The 17,102-nt window shown below is 46.3% G+C and overlaps 2 protein-coding genes across 2 annotated transcripts; both read left to right on the top strand.

Annotated features, from left to right (window-relative positions):
* The first annotated feature begins 1,672 nt into the window (after nucleotides 1–1,672).
* RPL26L1 (ribosomal protein L26 like 1) lies at nucleotides 1,673–5,595 on the top strand. Its single transcript, XM_079320129.1, has 4 exons — nucleotides 1,673–1,827; nucleotides 2,537–2,709; nucleotides 3,460–3,600; nucleotides 5,422–5,595. Exons 2-4 carry the CDS (start codon nucleotides 2,542–2,544, stop codon nucleotides 5,548–5,550), a joined length of 438 nt encoding a protein of 145 aa, XP_079176255.1. The 5' UTR covers nucleotides 1,673–1,827; nucleotides 2,537–2,541; the 3' UTR covers nucleotides 5,551–5,595.
* A 1,326-nt stretch (nucleotides 5,596–6,921) lies between these two features.
* ATP6V0E1 (ATPase H+ transporting V0 subunit e1) lies at nucleotides 6,922–16,629 on the top strand. Its single transcript, XM_079320019.1, has 4 exons — nucleotides 6,922–7,080; nucleotides 8,643–8,690; nucleotides 13,497–13,623; nucleotides 16,132–16,629. Exons 1-3 carry the CDS (start codon nucleotides 6,977–6,979, stop codon nucleotides 13,588–13,590), a joined length of 246 nt encoding a protein of 81 aa, XP_079176145.1. The 5' UTR covers nucleotides 6,922–6,976; the 3' UTR covers nucleotides 13,591–13,623; nucleotides 16,132–16,629.
* The last annotated feature ends 473 nt before the right edge of the window (nucleotides 16,630–17,102 follow it).

The raw sequence follows: 17,102 nt of genomic DNA, 5'->3' as shown, positions 1-17,102 counted from the left end.
ATCTGAGTCCTGAAAGTATCTACTAGGGCAACATCTACCTGAAATGGAAATGGAAATGAAAAAATGAAATGGAAGTGGTTTGTGAGCTGGGTTATGGGGGCAGGGATGCAGGTGACAGTGACACAGGAGCAGGGACATGGGAATGGTGTCACTGGTGTCCCTGGGGCTGGGGGACATTGGAGTGGTGTCACTGGTGTCCCTGGGGCTGGGGGACATTGGAGTGGTGTCACTGGTGTCCCAGGGGCTGGGGGACACGGGAATGGTGTCACTGGTGTCCCCTGGGAGCAGTGTCCCGGGTCTATCCCCGTTATATCCCGGCTCTATCCCGCTCTATCCCGGCTCGATCCCGGATCTAATCACGCTCTGTCCCAGTCGATACCCGCGCTATCCGGCTCCCCTATCCCGGCTCTATCCCGCTCTGTACCAGGTCTATCCCGCTTATCCCGGCTCTATCCGGCTTATCCCGCTCTGTCCCAGTCTATCTCGCTCCTCCCGTCTCTATCCCGCTATTTATCCCGGCTCTATACGGGATCTACCAGGGTCTATACCGGGTCTATCCCGCTCTGTCCCTCTCTATCCCGGATCTATCCAGACTCTATCCCGCTCTATCCGGCTCTATCCGGATCTATCCCGCTCTATCACGCTCTGTCCCGGATCTATCCAGCTCTATCCAGCTCTATCCCGGTTCTATCCGGGTCTATCCCGGGTCTATCCCGCTCTATCCGGCTCTATCCCGCGTCTATCCCGGCTCTATCCCGCTCTATCCCGGCTCTGTCCGGTCTGTCCCGGCTCTATCCCGCTCTATCCCGCTCTATCCCGGCTCTATCCCGGCTCTATCCCGGCTCTATCCCGCTCTATCCCGGCTCTATCCCGGCTCTATCCCGGCTCTATCCCGGCTCTATCCCGCTCTATCCCGGCTCTATCCCGGCTCTATCCCGGCTCTATCCCGCTCTATCCCGGCTCTATCCCGGCTCTATCCCGCTCTATCCCGCTCTATCCCGGCTCTATCCCGGCTCTATCCCGCTCTATCCCGGCTCTATCCCGGCTCTATCCCGCTCTATCCCGCTCTATCCCGCTCTATCCCGCTCTATCCCGGCTCTGTCCCGGGTCTATCCCGCTCTATCCCGCTCTATCCCGCTCTATCCCTCTCTATCCCGCTCTATCCCGCTCTATCCCGCTCTATCCCGGCTCTATCCCGCTCTATCCCGCTCTATCCCGCTCTATCCCTCTCTATCCCGCTCTATCCCGCTCTATCCCGCTCTATCCCGGCTCTGTCCCGGGTCTATCCCGCTCTATCCCGCTCTATCCCGCTCTATCCCGGGTCTATCCCGGGTCTATCCCGCTCTATCCCGGCTCTATCCCGCTCTATCCCGGGTCTATCCCGGGTCTATCCCGCTCTATCCCGCTCTATCCCGCTCTATCCCGCTCTATCCCGCTCTATCCCGGGTCTATCCCGGGTCTATCCCGCTCTATCCCGCTCTATCCCGCTCTATCCCGCTCTATCCCGGCTCTATCCCGGCTCTATCCCGCTCTATCCCGCTCTATCCCGGCTCTATCCCGGGTCTATCCCGCTCTATCCCGGCTCTATCCCGGCTCTATCCCGCTCTATCCCGGCTCTATCCCGCTCTATCCCGGCTCTATCCCGGGTCTATCCCGCTCTATCCCGCTCTATCCCGCTCTCCCCGCTCTCCCCGCTCCGTCCCCGCTGCAGCGCTGCCCTCCGCCCGCCAGGGGGCGCTGCTCTGCAGAGGCGGCGCTGCAGCCGGAAGCGGAAGCAGAAGCGCTGCTGGCTCCTCTTCCGGGCGGGCGGCGCAGCGGCGGCAGCGGGTGAGGCACCGGGAGCCGCCATCCGGAGCCATCCGGGGCCATCGGGGGCTCCTCCGGCCGGCGGGGGCTCCGCGAGGCAGCGGGAGGGGCTCGGGTGGCCGGGGACCCGCCCGGAGCTGCGGGGCGGGGAGAGCTCGGGCCGCGGGGGGAGCTCGGCCTCCTGCAGTCTGTGCTTTCCTAAAGCGTTATTGACTTAACGCAGGCCAGCCCGCGTGGAAAGCGCCAGCGTGTGTGCACTTTAAAGTCGGGGAGTTGAGCAAAAACAGCCTTTAATTTAATTTCCCTTGGTTTAATTTATTCTTTGCTAACAGCATCAGCCGTGCCCTAGCAGGCAGTTATTAACATTTAGGAGAGGCCAGAAGTATCAGGGATTTTCAGGTGTTTATCAATATACTGTGGTGAGGAGCGTTATTGGAGGTGCCGGAGCGGTGCCTCTTCTCTCTGCCAGCCCAAAATAGACATTTTTATAAATGGGTATAAATGAGAGCAGCGTGGCTGCGGGGCAGGATCCGAGTGTCCCGAGTGCTGGGAACGGGCATATTTGGGTTGGAGGAATGCTCTGATGTGTGTCAGTCACTGCCAGTTCAGCCTTTATTAGAGCCCGGGATATCAGAGTTTGTTGATTTCAAAGAGTTAAAATTGCTTTTTTTTACCGCGGCAAGCTGTGAGCACCTCTCCAACTCGTTGGATTATTTTCTTTCGCGTGCAGCCAAAATGAAGTTCAACCCCTTTGTGACCTCGGACCGCAGCAAGAACCGCAAAAGGCATTTCAATGCCCCCTCGCACATCCGCAGGAAAATCATGTCCTCGCCGCTGTCCAAGGAGCTGCGGCAGAAATACAACGTGCGCTCCATGCCCATCCGCAAGGACGACGAGGTGCAGGTACTGCCCCGTGCTGAGCTGCTCTGCCTCTCCCCGGCCTCTCCCGGGCAGCTGCCAGCAGCAATTCCTCCGTGGAAAGGCGTTGGAAGTGCCCTGGGAGGGTTGGAGTGCTCATCTCTGGATGTGGCACTCGCTGCTCTGGGGTGGGTCATAATTTGGGTTTGATGATCTTGGAAGTGTTTTCTCAGCTGGCTGGTTCTGGGATGCTGTTTTCATCCCTTTGTAAAAGGGATGGATGAGACAAACTCGTAATGGTGCTGGTGCTTTGCCCTCAGCATGGCAGAAATAATCTAAGTTAATCAAGTCATGCCTTGGGATGTTAAGTGTTCCTTAAATTTACTTCAGTGACAGGGATGACACCAGGAACACAAGTGTGCTGGCAATTCTGCTGCACTTCGTTGGTAATCGTTCTGAATTACAAAATTTAAACATAAAGCACAAAGGACTGTCTGCTACCTGTGGTATTTGAAAGATTGGGTTAGAAATGAGCCCAAGCTAAGTGACTTTTTTATATAAAACACAAATGATTGGTGAAAATTTAGGGTAAAAACTTAAAAATTGAAACCTAACTGCAAAGCTACAGAGCTCCATGTACGTTCCATGTTATTCATGCTGAAATTGTCAGGCCACTGGTGGCTCTGTGGGCTGTGTGTGCAAGGAGCAGAGCTGGGGTCTCATCCCTGCTGGTGGGTAGGAGGGGTGGCTGTCCAGGGGCTCTGGGGCGTGTCTCAGTGTGCTGGCTCCCTGCAGGTGGTGCGGGGACACTACAAGGGGCAGCAGATCGGGAAGGTGGTGCAGGTGTACAGGAAGAAATACGTGATCTACATCGAGCGCGTGCAGCGCGAGAAGGCCAACGGCACCACCGTGCACGTGGGCATCCACCCCAGCAAGGTACAGGGCACCTGGGGCACACCTGGGGCACAGCTGGGGCACAGCTGGGGGTGGGTAGGACTGGTTACCAACTGCTGGGAATGCACCTGGATGAGAGCAACCCTGGGATCAGCGGATGGAGCAGCCCTGGGAGAAGGATCTGGGGGTGCTGGTGGCCAAGAGCTGCTCCTGCCCCAGGGGGCAGCAGGAAAGGGGCTGGGATTGTGTCCCTGTGTCCCCTCAGGTGAGACCCCACCTGCAGAGCTGCCCCAGCACAGCAGGAGCTGGAGCTGCTGGGAGAGCCCAGAGGAGGCTCCAGGATGGGCAGAGGGATGGAGCAGCTCTGCTGGGAGAGCTGAGATTGTTCACCTGCACGGGAGAAACTTTGGGGTGACACAGTTGTGGCCTTGCAGGGCCTGAAGGAGCTGCAGGAGAGATGGAGAGAGACATTACAAGGAATGATTGATAGGACCAGGGGGAATGGCTTCAACTGACAGAGCAGGGTTGGATGGGATGTTGGGAAGGAATTGTTCCCTAGCACAGGGTGCCCAGAGCAGCTGTGGCTGCCCTGGATCCCTGGAAGTCCCCAAGGCCAGGTTGGACAGGGCTTGGAGCCACTTGGGATAGTGAAAGCTGTCCTTGCCCAGATCAAGATGATCTTTATGTTCCCTCTAACCCAAAGCATTGTGTGAATAAGGAATGGAGATGCTGCCTCAGGGAAATGTTAGGGTGTTACAAGCAGAGATGTGAGTTGAAACCAAGAAGTCCTCACTGTTTCTGGGAGTGGAAAGTCACTACAGGCTTTGGAATCTTCCTAAAATACTTCTTTGAAGAGATTAATGCTTTCAAAGCACAAAATTGATCACTTAAAACAATCCTTTGTCTTTGCTATGTGCCCCTTGCACTGGATGAGGAGGATGGATGTTGGAGAGGCTTAAAGAGATGCTCAGAATTGTGATTGTTCTTGCAGGCAGTTGTGACATGGACACTTCTGAATCTGAGTTTAGCCTGAGGTATTTAGAGCTGGTATTTAGGCAAAGCCTGTTTAGATCATAACAGGAAACATTTCAAACTAAACACAAGAACTTGCCAAAACCTGGTTTGAAGCAGATGAATTCAGTCTGCTTCAGCCTTGCCATGTGGGCACAAAGATGGAGGTGTTGGTGGAAAAAATCCAGTTTTAACAGGTTTTCTGGTGTAAATGGTTGGTGTGTTCAGCAGAGGGAGGGCAGAATTATTCCAAAACATCATAACTTGTGTGCAGCAACAACATCTGACTGACAAGGTGACATTGTGGTGGAGCCAGTGCCTGTATCTGTGTGCTGAACAGCAGGGAGAGAAACTGAATTTTCTGCTGGTTCTTTACTCTGAAAATTTTCATTCATTGGGAACTAGAATAAAGCTTTGCATAAAGATTCTGGATATTAATGCAGAGAGCAGAGGAATGTTTTGTTACAGACTTGCAGTGGGCTGTGTGAACAGTTTGTACCTCTCCTGGGCAAAGAGGTGGGAATTACAGTTAAGAGAGACCTAAATGCACAAGGAACTAAGGAGAAAGTGTGCTTAGAAGGGATTTCTAGCATTTGATTATTCCTACAATTTTCCAAGTAGTGCTTTCAATAATCCCAACACAGCAATTTGCCAATTTGAGGAGGCAGGAACAGAAATCATTGAATAAATTCTTGCCTGGAAAGGTGGTGAGGCAGAAGGTGCTATGGCTGCCCCATCCCTGCAGGTGCCTTTGGTGGTGGGATCAGCTCAGTGCTGTGCTCCAGGTGGATTTGCCATTGCTTGCTGCCCTTTTCTGTGGCCAGGCAGCCTGAAGTGCTTGTGCCCTCCCAGGTGGTGATCACCAGGCTGAAGCTGGACAAGGACCGCAAGAAGATCTTGGAGCGCAAGGCCAAGTCCCGCCAGGTGGGCAAGGAGAAGGGCAAGTACAAGGAGGAGACCATCGAGAAGATGCAAGAATAGATGTTTTCCTGATTGACACCATTAAAAAAAACTGCCAAAATTCAACCTCTTGGGTGTCTTCTTTCAAAAATATGGATGTGTCCTGTTCAGCGTTTAAATATTGATTCTTGTGTTTTGGCTTTGTAAAAGATACACTAAATTAAAAAGCTGGTTTTACTATTTTTTGGAGCTATTTTTACTGTTAAAAAAAAAGTTCTTTCCCTGTAAAGAAATGTTTCAACCAACCTAAAAGAGCAGTGCAATCCTGAAACATTCATCTTAATAATCATTGTATTTGTCTCTTCACTAGATAGTCCTTTTTTTTATATTAATGTGTTAATTATGTGCACTGTATATATAATTAATTCAGATATAATATCTTATATATAATATATAAGATATATTAATATATTATATACTATTATAGATGAATGCATAATATATTAATATATAATATATGTATATATAATTAATTCAGATATAATATAATATATTAATGATAGAGCTTGAGGACAGAGGGGTGTTCACGAGGCAGAGCTGACTGGTTTGGGAAGGGAGGGATGGGGTGAAGCAGTCTCTACTGTTTGGTGGTGCTATTTTGGATGAATTTTCTCTCAGAGGAAATCTTCCCTGGTATTTTGTACCTCCATAATTGAGAGCTGCTGCAGCGTGTTAAAAACAGCCCTGCAGTTAAATGACTTTACTGGCTCAGTGAATGGAACTCTCATTGCTGGTACAGAGGAAAAGAAATTCATCTGCCTGAGCAACAATGGAATCAAAAAAAAGGATGCTGGCAATCAATTTAAATTGCATTTTAGAAGCCATTCATCGGCTGACAGTGAAGCTGTGTTTGGTGAGTGGGTTTCTCTCATGAATGCTCAGAGGTTTTGTCCCTCCAGCTCATGCTGCTTAATGTGAATTTCTCCACCTTGAGTGGGCGTTTGAGGAATTTCGCGAGGTTTGTCATTACCGGGACTTTGCCAGGCACGGAGCTGCTCTGTGGGATCGTGTCCCGCATCCCCAATTCCCTGGGGAGCTGAGTGCCAGCTCTTCCCCGGCAGGAGCTTCGTGTCCCCTTACCGGGCAGCCACTGTGGGATGGGGATGGGAGCCGGGCCGGTTATCCCATCCCGGTCCCGATCCCATCCCGGTCCCAATCCCATCCCGTTCCCGATCCCATCCCGGTCCCGATCCCATCCCGGTCCCAATCCCATCCCGTTCCCGATCCCATCCCGGTCCCGATCCCATCCCGGTCCCGATCCCATCCCGGTCCCGATCCCATCCCATGGCGGCCCCGATCCCGTTTCACGTGCCCCGCGCGCTCCCGCGGCCCCGTAGCTCCCGCCCCGCGCGCTCCCGCGGCCCCGGTGACGTGGCGGGCGCTGATTGGCGGGCGCGGGGCGCAGCGTGGAGGGAGGCGCCGCCCCCGCGCCCCTCAGAGCGCGGCCATGGCGTACGGCGGCCTGGCGGTGCCCATCATCGTCATGAGCGTGTTCTGGGGGGTGGTCGGCGGCGTCCTGCCCTGGCTCGTACCCAAGGGGCCGAACCGCGGGTGAGTGACCGGGGGGCGGCGGGCAGCGCGCACCTTCCCTGCCGTGCCCGCGGCTGTGGGGAGAGGCGCTGGCGGAGGCGGCCTGGAGCCCTGAGGCGCCCCGAGCTTCCCGGGCCTGGGGCCGCCGCAGCCCCGCGGGCTCCCGGGGCGGCCGGGCCGGGCCGAGCTGGAGCCCCTCTCGGGTTTGGGGCTCCCCCGGGGCCCTGGCACAGGTGCCCCGAGCAGCTGCGGATCCCTGGCAGTGCCCAGGGCCAGGCTGGACGGGGCTGGCAGCAGCTGGGACGGGGGAAGGTGTCCCTGCCCATGGCAGGGGGTGCAACGAGATGAGCTTTAAGGTCTTTTCCAACCGAAACCTCCGCAGACAGAACGTCCTGTGCCAAGGTGGTTCATTGTCAGGCGGTATTTGAGCAACAACTTCCTCTTTCTTTCCTTACTTGACCTTTCCTAACTCACTCCACCGTGCCCTGGTTTCACACAGGGTGAGAGTGGAAGGGCTGCAGTTTTGGGTTGCAGTTTTGGGTTAAATGTCTCCTGGTGCCCTTGTAGCTGAGGTTTTCCTGCAGTAGTTGTGGCTGCTCGGATTAAAAAGCAGACAGGTTTTTGTCTTTCTCTTTTCTCTAGGAGATAATGGCTTCTTAATCTCCCTTCCTCTCTCTGACACTCCCTCTACTCCACAGGTACCAACTGTCTTTTCTCTCAGTTCTTTATCTAAACCCTCAATATTCCTCAGTCTCTGATATTTCCTACCTCACTTTCAAACCTGATGTGTGTTTTATGCCTGTCCTCAGAAATACTTTGGAGAAATGACCTCCAGGCATAAAAGTGTGGGAATTCTGTGCCTCACTAGCAGAAATTACTGACCTACCACGAGGTTTTGTTACTCAGTTGGGGGGGGGAAATACATAGATGGAAATGTCTTTTTATACTTTAGAAAAAAACAAAACAAAAACCCTCCACTTTGTCACTGAGTTCCATGAGCTGCAGAGATCACTGTTAGAAATTTTTTCCTCTCCTCCCATTTCAAACCCATCTGTGTGTGTGTAGCTGCAGTTTTGCCATTTTCAGTTTCAAGAGCTTGGTTCTTCCTTTTTTTTTCAGCTTTCCAGTGATTTCTGGCACAGCTGTGTTTCACCAAGAAAGGACAATTTGCCACTACAGCTTTGAGGGTTTATTTTGTATTCAGTTTGTAAACCCCCTCATTCATGATACAAAATTACAAGCGACGATTTGACACTAAAATCTTCTTGAAGTAGAATTCTACAAATCATTTATTATGACAACCCAGCCTCAGTGGTTCACTGATGTGAAGAACACTGCATCAGATTTTGCTGCTGTTCTCAGTGATTTTATCAAATCCAGCTGTAAATGTTGAGCAGAGTGTCACTCCTGCAGATCTCAACCTCTGCACTTTCCTCAGCTGGAAACAGCCAGAACATTCACACTGAGTCATCTTTCATATGATCAAAGTTAAACTTGTCCTTGTTTACTGTGGGTTTTTTTTGTGGATTTTGTGGTCAATCACAACACCCCCACCTGATGACATTTCTCCTTCCTCTTGGCAGGGTTATCAACACCATGCTGGTGACCTGTGCTGTTTGCTGCTACCTGTTGTAAGTACAAATAATGTCCTGAGCAATGTCCTGTTGTCATCACAAGTTCCTTTTTTATAGCCTCAGAGCAGTTAGAAGCTTTTTGAATGTGTCACAGAGATTTGGACATGTTCTCTGACAGCTCTTGGATTTCTGAGTTCTAAAGACCTTCAGTGAAGAAATTTTCCAATTGGAAAATGGTGAATTAAAAGGAACCTGAATTCCTCTTGTTGTCCTCTGCAAGGACTTGCTGTTCCTCCTCTCCAGTTCACTGCCTCATTTCCTCAAAGTATATCAAAGTATAATGATATTTGGTCAATTCTAAGGTTTTCCTGATTCTTAGTTTGGTGTTTTTTTTTTTCCTTTTTCCTTTCCACTTTAGATCTAATTCTGAGGTAATACTGATTCAAACCCACTGAACAATTTTGCTTTTAAATTCCTTGAATACATTCTCAAAATCTGATTGAGTGGTGGGTGGAAAAGCTGCTGCATTATGGTTTTTTTAGTGAGACTTTGATATATTAAGACCATTTCTGTTTAAATGCACAGTGTGTTTTCAGGCTGCCTCCTTTCTGTAGGAGATTTGGTAGCAATAACAAAGTGACTTTTTGAGAGCTTTTTATATAAAGTTTTTTTTAAATCAAGATTTAAGCCAGCTGTAGCTCAAAGCTTGCTTGTGTTTTTTTCTCTCTCTTTTTAAAGACTGCAGAGACTGGTTTTGTGAAAAAAAAAAAAAAAAGAAATCTGCTGTGCAAAAATAACTGAAAGAATTTTTTATGGAGAGTAAAGTAGTAAAAGTCTGGTTTTGATCATAAGGGTTAATTTGTTATAAAAATTATTACTTGGATTCCATTCAAACCTGAGTGGTATTTGTACTTTCTTGAACTATTTAGGCATTATTTCTGCTACTCAAAGGAATTTAATATGAATATTTACAGAAATGCAGCTCAGTGTTGACATGTTCTAAGGGAGGTTAGGCTGTGGTACAACTTACACAGCTTGGGTTGTGATATTCAGGGTTAATATCCATTTATACCCTAGAAAATTTATTTCTATTCAGATTATTTGATATGTGAACTCCTAGGATCTTGCTTAACTGTGAAACTCCAGCAAATTTGGGCCTGTTTTGAATCCATGAAAGTTTTTTAATTAAGTTTTGCTGAGTAGATATAGAAACTTGAGAATTTGTGCAAGCAGCTTGAATTTGAGAATCTCAGTCCCCTCAAGGTCTCCTTGCCCTGCACATGAAATTTGTAGCAGCCCAGTCTCATAACAAGTCCCAAATGTTTGGCTAATAAAGGATAATTTTTTTTTTTGGTGATTTTTACTGAGTTGCTGCATTTATGTTACAGTAAGTTGGGTGGTTTTTAATTAGGAAGAAGGTTGAGCTTTGTTCTGGTTTTGTTTAAATTTAAACTTCTCACTTGGTTTTTTTTTTTTCTACAGAAATAATATCCCACTCTTCTAAAACCCTTGAGGTTTAGGGTTTGGTGTCTTTATCATGTGAAGGAGAATTTTTCTTGAAGTAGAGACCTTGTGGCATCTGCAGCATCCCCTGCATTGTGATGTGAAATGGATTTGTTGTAGGATTTCTTAACTTTTGGCTGAATTCTATGAACCTTTCAAATGTACAGTGTATGTAGGTTTAATTGATTATTTTATCTGAACAGATCCATTATAAAGCCTGCAGTCATTAACATGTTTTATAAATTGTTCTTGCATGTCCAGGGGTTCTTTGGTAATTTTGTGAGCTCTAATGAGCTCTAACTTGTTTTTTGAATTTCCTTTGGCTTTCTCCAGTTATACTTTGGGAAACAAAAAGCAGCAGCAAACTCTTAGGATGTTTTCAACCCTCAGTAGTTGCACCCAACCACAGAAATTGCATTTCTAGTGTCTGCTTGCCAGAATGCAACAAAAAGCAGATTTTCCTCCTCATCTTCCAAGAACTTGCCTCATCACACAGTCTTTCTTTTGTTACTTGCTCATTTATTCTGTATAAAATTGTGGAACAACCCTGGTTGGAAAAGACCTGAAAAGATCTGGTCCAACTTTTTTCCCTCTTGTTTTATCCAAACACATTGAAGTTTATTGTTCTTGTATCCTTTTCCTTTCATGGGAGGAGGAGGCACTGCAAACATTTAAGGCATTAATTTTAGGTGATTAAAGAAAGAGATTAATGATTCATACCACTGTTGAAGGAAGCTCAAAGAATTGTTTCTGAGGGTTCTGCACTGGCTGTGTTGAATTGAAATAATTTCTGCTAGACCTGCTTTTATACTTTTGAGTTACCTTTCCAGTTAAAAATAGGGAAAAAACAATTTCCTGTCTTCATTAAACACCACTTGACTGATTTACTGACAAATTGATTTTCACTGAGCTGAATTTGAAGTCAATCACATTTCAACTTAAAGCCATTTCTTCTGTATTTAGATTTCACAGTAGTAATTTTGAATAACCATATTGATTACATGGGATTCATTTGGTTGTTCTGTAGAAGATATTTGCATCTCATTTGTGTACAGATCCTGTACCCAGCAGCCTTTTGAAGAATAAACCATTCCCAGGAACCTCATAAAATCTAAGGCAAAGTCTAAGAAGTTCCTGCTGCAGAAATTAGAGGTTACACCATATTGTGAGGTACTGTCAGGGTCTAAATCTATTTTGCTGTGCACAAAGCAGTTCCTGAACAGTGTCATCATGTCCTAAGAGAGGACAGGGTGCCTGGAAAATTGTATTATTTGCTACTGATTTTAACAGGATTAAAATATGGCTGCCCAAATTGACATTTAAACAGAGATAGCAGGACCTTAATTTGTAACACGAGCACAGACAGATGGCAGTTGTGGTGGGAAGACCTTTTAAAAAATCTCTCTGGTACAACAGAAGGGACTTTAATTTCCTTGTCTGAGCTGGATAATTAACAGTAGCTGTTCTAAGTGGGATCTGGTAGAATTTAAGGACCTGTGGGTGGCTCGAATGCCATACCTGCTTTTAGCAGCTCTGCAACATTGCATCTTGGATCCAGAGGTTTGTTTTGTTGGGTGTTGGATTATTGTATAAAGCAGCATCACTTCAGCAAAACATGGGAAAAGCTTTTTTCATGGCTTACCTTGAATGCAGGGCAGCCTGACAGCTGCTTTGAATTCCTCAGTGCTGGCAGAGCAGGGAGCAGCAATGTGCTGCTGCCACCCTGCCTCAAACGCCTTTTGGAGCCTCCAGGCTGCTTTTCCCAAATCCTGGCTGCACAGCTTGGGGCTCTGAATGTGCTCCCAGCTCCTTTTATTCACAGCCATGCTGAGCCTGAGCTGGGGGAGCAGTGAGAGGTGAGAGAATCCTGCATGGAGTTCCTTCCTGCTCTGCAGTGACAAAGGGAATAATGTGCTTTAACAGGCTTTTAGTGTTCTACCCTCCTCCCACTTGTGTTACTTCAGGATGCTGGAGGCAGATGGCACAGTGCTCTTTGGATCTGAAAAATTAACCCTCACTAAAGAAATTCCCTGATAATTTGAAGAGCTACTTTGTTTTTCTCTGAAGTAGATTTAACACCATGGTCTCAAAATAACATTGTTGTCACTGCTTTGGACAGCAAAGTAGAAACGTGTCACCCTGAAGGTTTTTGGCTGCTCTTAGTGGTGTCTTGCTGATGTTTTAATTCCTTTGTAGAGCCTGCTACGTGTTCCAAGGCTTGTGTGACTGATGGGCTGCTGCAGGCTCAGCTCCTTGTTCTAGCTGGAGTTCTACCCCGTGCAAAACTGAAAGGGGCATTGCAAAGAAATATTGCTAAATGTGAAGAGGATTGATGTGTTTTCTTTAAGTCTGCCCCCCATCTCTTGCCTGTTACAGGCATTTTGCAGCCGACCTGCACTTGGTTTGCTGGTCAGAGCATCAAGGTTTGTGTGGAATTTTCCATGACTGCCTAAGCACTCTGATACATTTGTGGCAGCTCCCATTACAAAGCTGCTCTGCTTTTTCTCCTCCTTACAAAGCATTCTAGAAATAGCAGACAGATGAGCCAGTGTGTTCACTAAATGTGTTTATATAGTTAGTATTTAACATAGATTTAAATCCATGGAAGCATCCATTGCTTTTTCTGACTCTTGTAACGTTTACAAAGCAAATATATCTTTTAACAGTGGAATATTTATTTCTGTTTAGCTTTCCTGGATATTTTCCACAAACTACATTCCTCTTGTTCTCAGTTCTGGCCATGGCTTCTGCAGTGTTAGTTTGTGCCCTGCTCCAGTGCAAGGCTGCTGTGCTGATAATCTGGGATTTGTGTCATATTTGGCTTGTTTTTTGGTCTTTTTTTGTGTTCTTTTATACCCATTTGCTTCAGGTCCCTATTTCCTGACCTCTATCCCAGGTTTAAAATTACTTTTGTTCAGTCTCTGAAAAATATACCATGTTTGCAAGGGCAGGTTGTTGTGCACTGAGAAGCAAATGAGAGAGAGGATGTTTCTCAGAGCTTGTTGTTTAAGGGATGCTTCAAAAGCACTGAAAAAAGATCTGTCTCTTATGTTTCCATCTTCTGAGTCCCTAAACACCTGAGTTTCATGTGTCTCAAAACACTTTCCTGTCAAAAGAGAGGGCAATGCTATCAGGTGGTTTTGTGTTGCTTTCAGTTGAGCAGGACAATCTATTTCAGTTGCAGAATGATTTGGTGCCAAAATTCATTGCTGGTGTCTGGTCCTTATGTATGAGCTTGAGTAGAATTTTTATTTGACCCTAGACCTTCCTGAAATACCATTTTATTCTCTGATAGTTCTCATATTTGGATAACTTCTCCATTGTCACAAGCTGTCATTTGGCTGATTTGTTGTCTTGCAGTTGGCTGATTGCAATTCTGGCTCAACTCAACCCCCTCTTTGGGCCACAGTTAAGCAATGAAACAATCTGGTATCTCAGATATCACTGGCCTTAAGGATGTCTGTGCTGTGCTGCAGCTCATTGGCAGGTGAGTATGATCAGATTTATTGATATATTTGGTTGTTAAAGCTTCAGGAGACATTGAATAGTAATGGCAGCAGTGTGCTCAAACTGCTGTAGCTCTTTTGGAGGAGAAATCTGTCTGTAGGCTGCAACAAAACATTTTGGATGTTAAGTCTTGATTGGATACGTGAAAAGCTTGAACTGAATTATTGACAATTATTTTTCTTTCTGTCCTCTTGTGTGGTGCTGTGTTCAGGGCTTTGTAAGGAGAACAAAACATTACTTCTAAAAATATAATTGGACCAGGGTGTTTTTTAATAACTAACATAAGTGGATTTCCTTAATCTTTACCAATTGTTAAACCTCTCCTCAAGAGCCTGCTACCATTTCATCTAAGACCTGTCCTGATTTCCAAGGCAACACAGCATTGCCCTCATTCATCTGGGAAGTTGGACTGGGAGCTGCCATTAGAATGTTCTTTATCTCCTGAGCTCACAGCTGGATGGTTTCTTTTGTTTTTAATGACAGCCTGTGTGCAGCTTTAATGCTGGCTGAGCCTGGTGCTTGCTATCTGGGCAGTGCTGCTGGAATGTGCTTCTTGCAGCTCCTGGGCTTTCTGACAGGGCCAGCAAAAATAAAGTGGTGTACTAAAAGTACCTTGATACTGCTGGGCTTTTTCAGGAGGGCAGCATTTGGAATTGAAGGTTGAAATAAAGGAAATGTGGAAACAAGCAGCCATGATTATAGTTTTAAAGCTGGTAACTGAATAATTAAATACATTTTTTTTTTTGTCCTTGTACAACAGTCTCAGTTCAGTGCAGCAGGCAGTGACAGTTGATGTTATAGCTCTGTGAAATGCCTTCTGTGAAGTGTCCTGGACATTTGCTCCCCTTCAGAGAAGGTTTCCTGTGGACTGGGATGTTGTCAGACTCAGCCTGTGTGTGTGTCTGCAGCTCCTTTTAAGCACCAAGCAGAAGCTAAAGGTAGACTTGGCCCTGCTTCAATTCCAGGCCTGTAATTAGCTAAGTCAGTCAAGCAGAATTTCCTAGGAGCATTTTCACTGCTTGGGTGCTAACATATAATTAGTTAGCTAAAACAGAGAACAGTGTGTTTTGGTAATGGGCACAAGGATCCCTGAATCCCATAGGATGAATCAGTTGCCTGGGACCTGAAATTGGAGTTATCTGGACATAAAAATTTGGCTTCACAGTCAAAACCAGCAAGGACAGGCAGGAGGTGAGACACAACCTCTGGACTCCTGCTAACAGAATCAAGCCTTCCCCTCCATTTCAGTGAAGGACTTTCCAGAGAACTGGAGTTAAATTTGTACCAAGGAAGAGAGGGAACTTGTGTGCTTGAAGATTGCAGAAATTCTGTGCAGCTGTCATTTTTAAACTTATTAATGGAGCATTTCAACCCTGCATAGCACATGCAGGAGTTTATTTTAACCTTTCATCTGATTGTATTGGCTTGATTTTTAAATTAAGGTTGTTGTCTCTGGAAAAAAAAAAATTTAAAAAAGTAGAAGCATATAATAATCCTCAAATATCTGTTCTTTGTTGCTTGGAATGTGCTGTCACACCACTACAGTGTTTGAGTGCTGCTGCAGGTGCTCCATGTCCTGTCCTTGCTGCTGTGGAGTTTGTGCCTAGTCAGGAGCTGGGAGTGAGATTCCATCTGATAAGAGCTGGGATATCTCTCTGACACTGCATGGATTCCCATCAGTGTAGCAACCAGTTATTTCTGGATTTTGAGATGTGCTTTTCCAGCATTCAGGGGACACATACTATACTTGTTTCTGCCTCCTGTTCCTTTCAGCTGAGCTTTGGGTAGATTAGTATGGAAAATGCAAAGAGAATGAAGTGCTAACTCTCAAAGTGGAAAGATCCTTAAAAATAAGGATGATTAAAGCAAGCCCATTTTACTTTACCAACTGAGCAGCCTGAAAATGCTCCAGTGAGCTCCTCATGATCTGCTGAGCAACTCTGCATATTCTGGCTTGATTGATCTGTGCCAAATTCCACAAGTTTGCTCTGTGTTTTCAGGCAGTTTCCCTCCCATCCAAGGGATGATTTTGTAGCAATTCAGCTGATGCATCACCAGGTTAATGGCTTGGATGGCAACGTGTAAGAGCACCCAGAGCTCTGTAAATCCACTGTGGGCTCTTCCAAAGTGTGATCCAGCAGTGCCTTTTCTCCTTAGCTTGGTGAATTCCCAGGCTGTGCTCTCAGAGCAGGAGCTGTCTCTGTGCAAGTGGAGAAGGGCTGGCATCCAGCTCACTGGGAGCTGTTACAGCAGTGAAAACATTCCAGGGAAATAGTTGTTCTACCAGCTTATAATGTAACTAAAACTACTTGCAGTAACTTCAGAAATGCAACTGCCAAGAAAACATCCACACAGATGAATTATCTGCAGCTCTTGAGCACTGCTCAGTGCATCTGTGGAATGGAAATTGCTGTGGTTAACAGGCAGGCCTTCAATTAGCAAACTGTCTCCATGGAAGGGAATAATGAGGTTGCCTCTTGCTTTGCAGGTGAAGAAGAGATGAAAATCTCCACTGACCCAAAGGTGCCCTTGCTGTAGCTGCTTGGATATGAAGCCTGCAGTAATGCCTTAACTTTTCTAATGTTCTTCAAAATTCTGTGGTTTTTCCTACTACTCCATTTAACAGAGTGCCTAATGCAATTGATGCTCCTCTTTGGTGCTGTCAGGTTTTGACTGTTAACTCCAGATGTGATGAAAATTTCTATTTTTACGGGTCATGGAATCACAATTTATCTGTAATAACACTTTATATTTCCAGGTTTTAGCTTGTTTGTCATTGTGCTGTTCACCCCTGTTCTGCTTTGCACTGGACAAAAATGTGTGCAATAAACTGTGTGAGGAGAGGAGAAGAAAAACAGTGGTACCACATGCTGATGGCAATTTTTTTGTTGCTTTTTTTTTTTTTCAAATGAATTGTATTCTTGAGAAATCTGGCCTTAAATTTCTCATGCCTGGAAATAAAACTAATCCTCTGCTTGATACAAAATGTTCTCGTGCCATGTTTAACTATTACTTTTCTGTGGGTTTAATTGGATACTTGGAGTTGAGCTGAGGATATTTAGGTGATGTGGCTAAATTATAAGGAAGTTAAATAGTAGGAATAAATGGGGGATTGTTGCCTGTATTGAGACCTCTGGGGTAGATCTATAATAGGATTAAATTTGCAATTTCAAATTGCTGAAAGATGCAGGAATAAGTGAGTGCTTGGCTTGAGAGCCTCTTTTCCAGGAACTTCCTATTTTCTGAGGGGGACTCAGAGTAGCAAAGGTAACATGGTTAATTTGGATGAAACCTTCAGAGAGATTTTGACAGGAGGCTGATTTAATCCCTGGCATGTTTGTAGGATATTTATAGGAATTGAACAGCAAACATTGCAGTTGTTTTGTGCTGAGCTGACCCTTGCATGGTGGAATTGCAGATTTGGGAAAGCACATGGCAACATAGACAAGAGGTTCCTGA

The sequence above is a fragment of the Erithacus rubecula genome (assembly GCF_903797595.1).
Source record: "Erithacus rubecula genome assembly, chromosome: 16".
NCBI lineage: Eukaryota > Metazoa > Chordata > Aves > Passeriformes > Muscicapidae > Erithacus > Erithacus rubecula.
Note: the sequence above shows the minus strand (reverse complement) of the source record. Positions and strands in the feature narration are given on the sequence as shown.

Coding starts and splice junctions, on each gene's coding strand:
- ATP6V0E1 (XM_079320019.1), top strand. CDS start 6,977: ATGGCGTACGGCGGCCTGGCGGTGCCCATCATCGTCATGAGCGTGTTC. Junction 7,081..8,642: donor CCCAAGGGGCCGAACCGCGG/GTGAGTGACCGG, acceptor TCCTCTTGGCAG/GGTTATCAACACCATGCTGG. Junction 8,691..13,496: donor GCTGTTTGCTGCTACCTGTT/GTAAGTACAAAT, acceptor GTTGTCTTGCAG/TTGGCTGATTGCAATTCTGG.
- RPL26L1 (XM_079320129.1), top strand. CDS start 2,542: ATGAAGTTCAACCCCTTTGTGACCTCGGACCGCAGCAAGAACCGCAAA. Junction 2,710..3,459: donor GCAAGGACGACGAGGTGCAG/GTACTGCCCCGT, acceptor GGCTCCCTGCAG/GTGGTGCGGGGACACTACAA. Junction 3,601..5,421: donor TGGGCATCCACCCCAGCAAG/GTACAGGGCACC, acceptor GTGCCCTCCCAG/GTGGTGATCACCAGGCTGAA.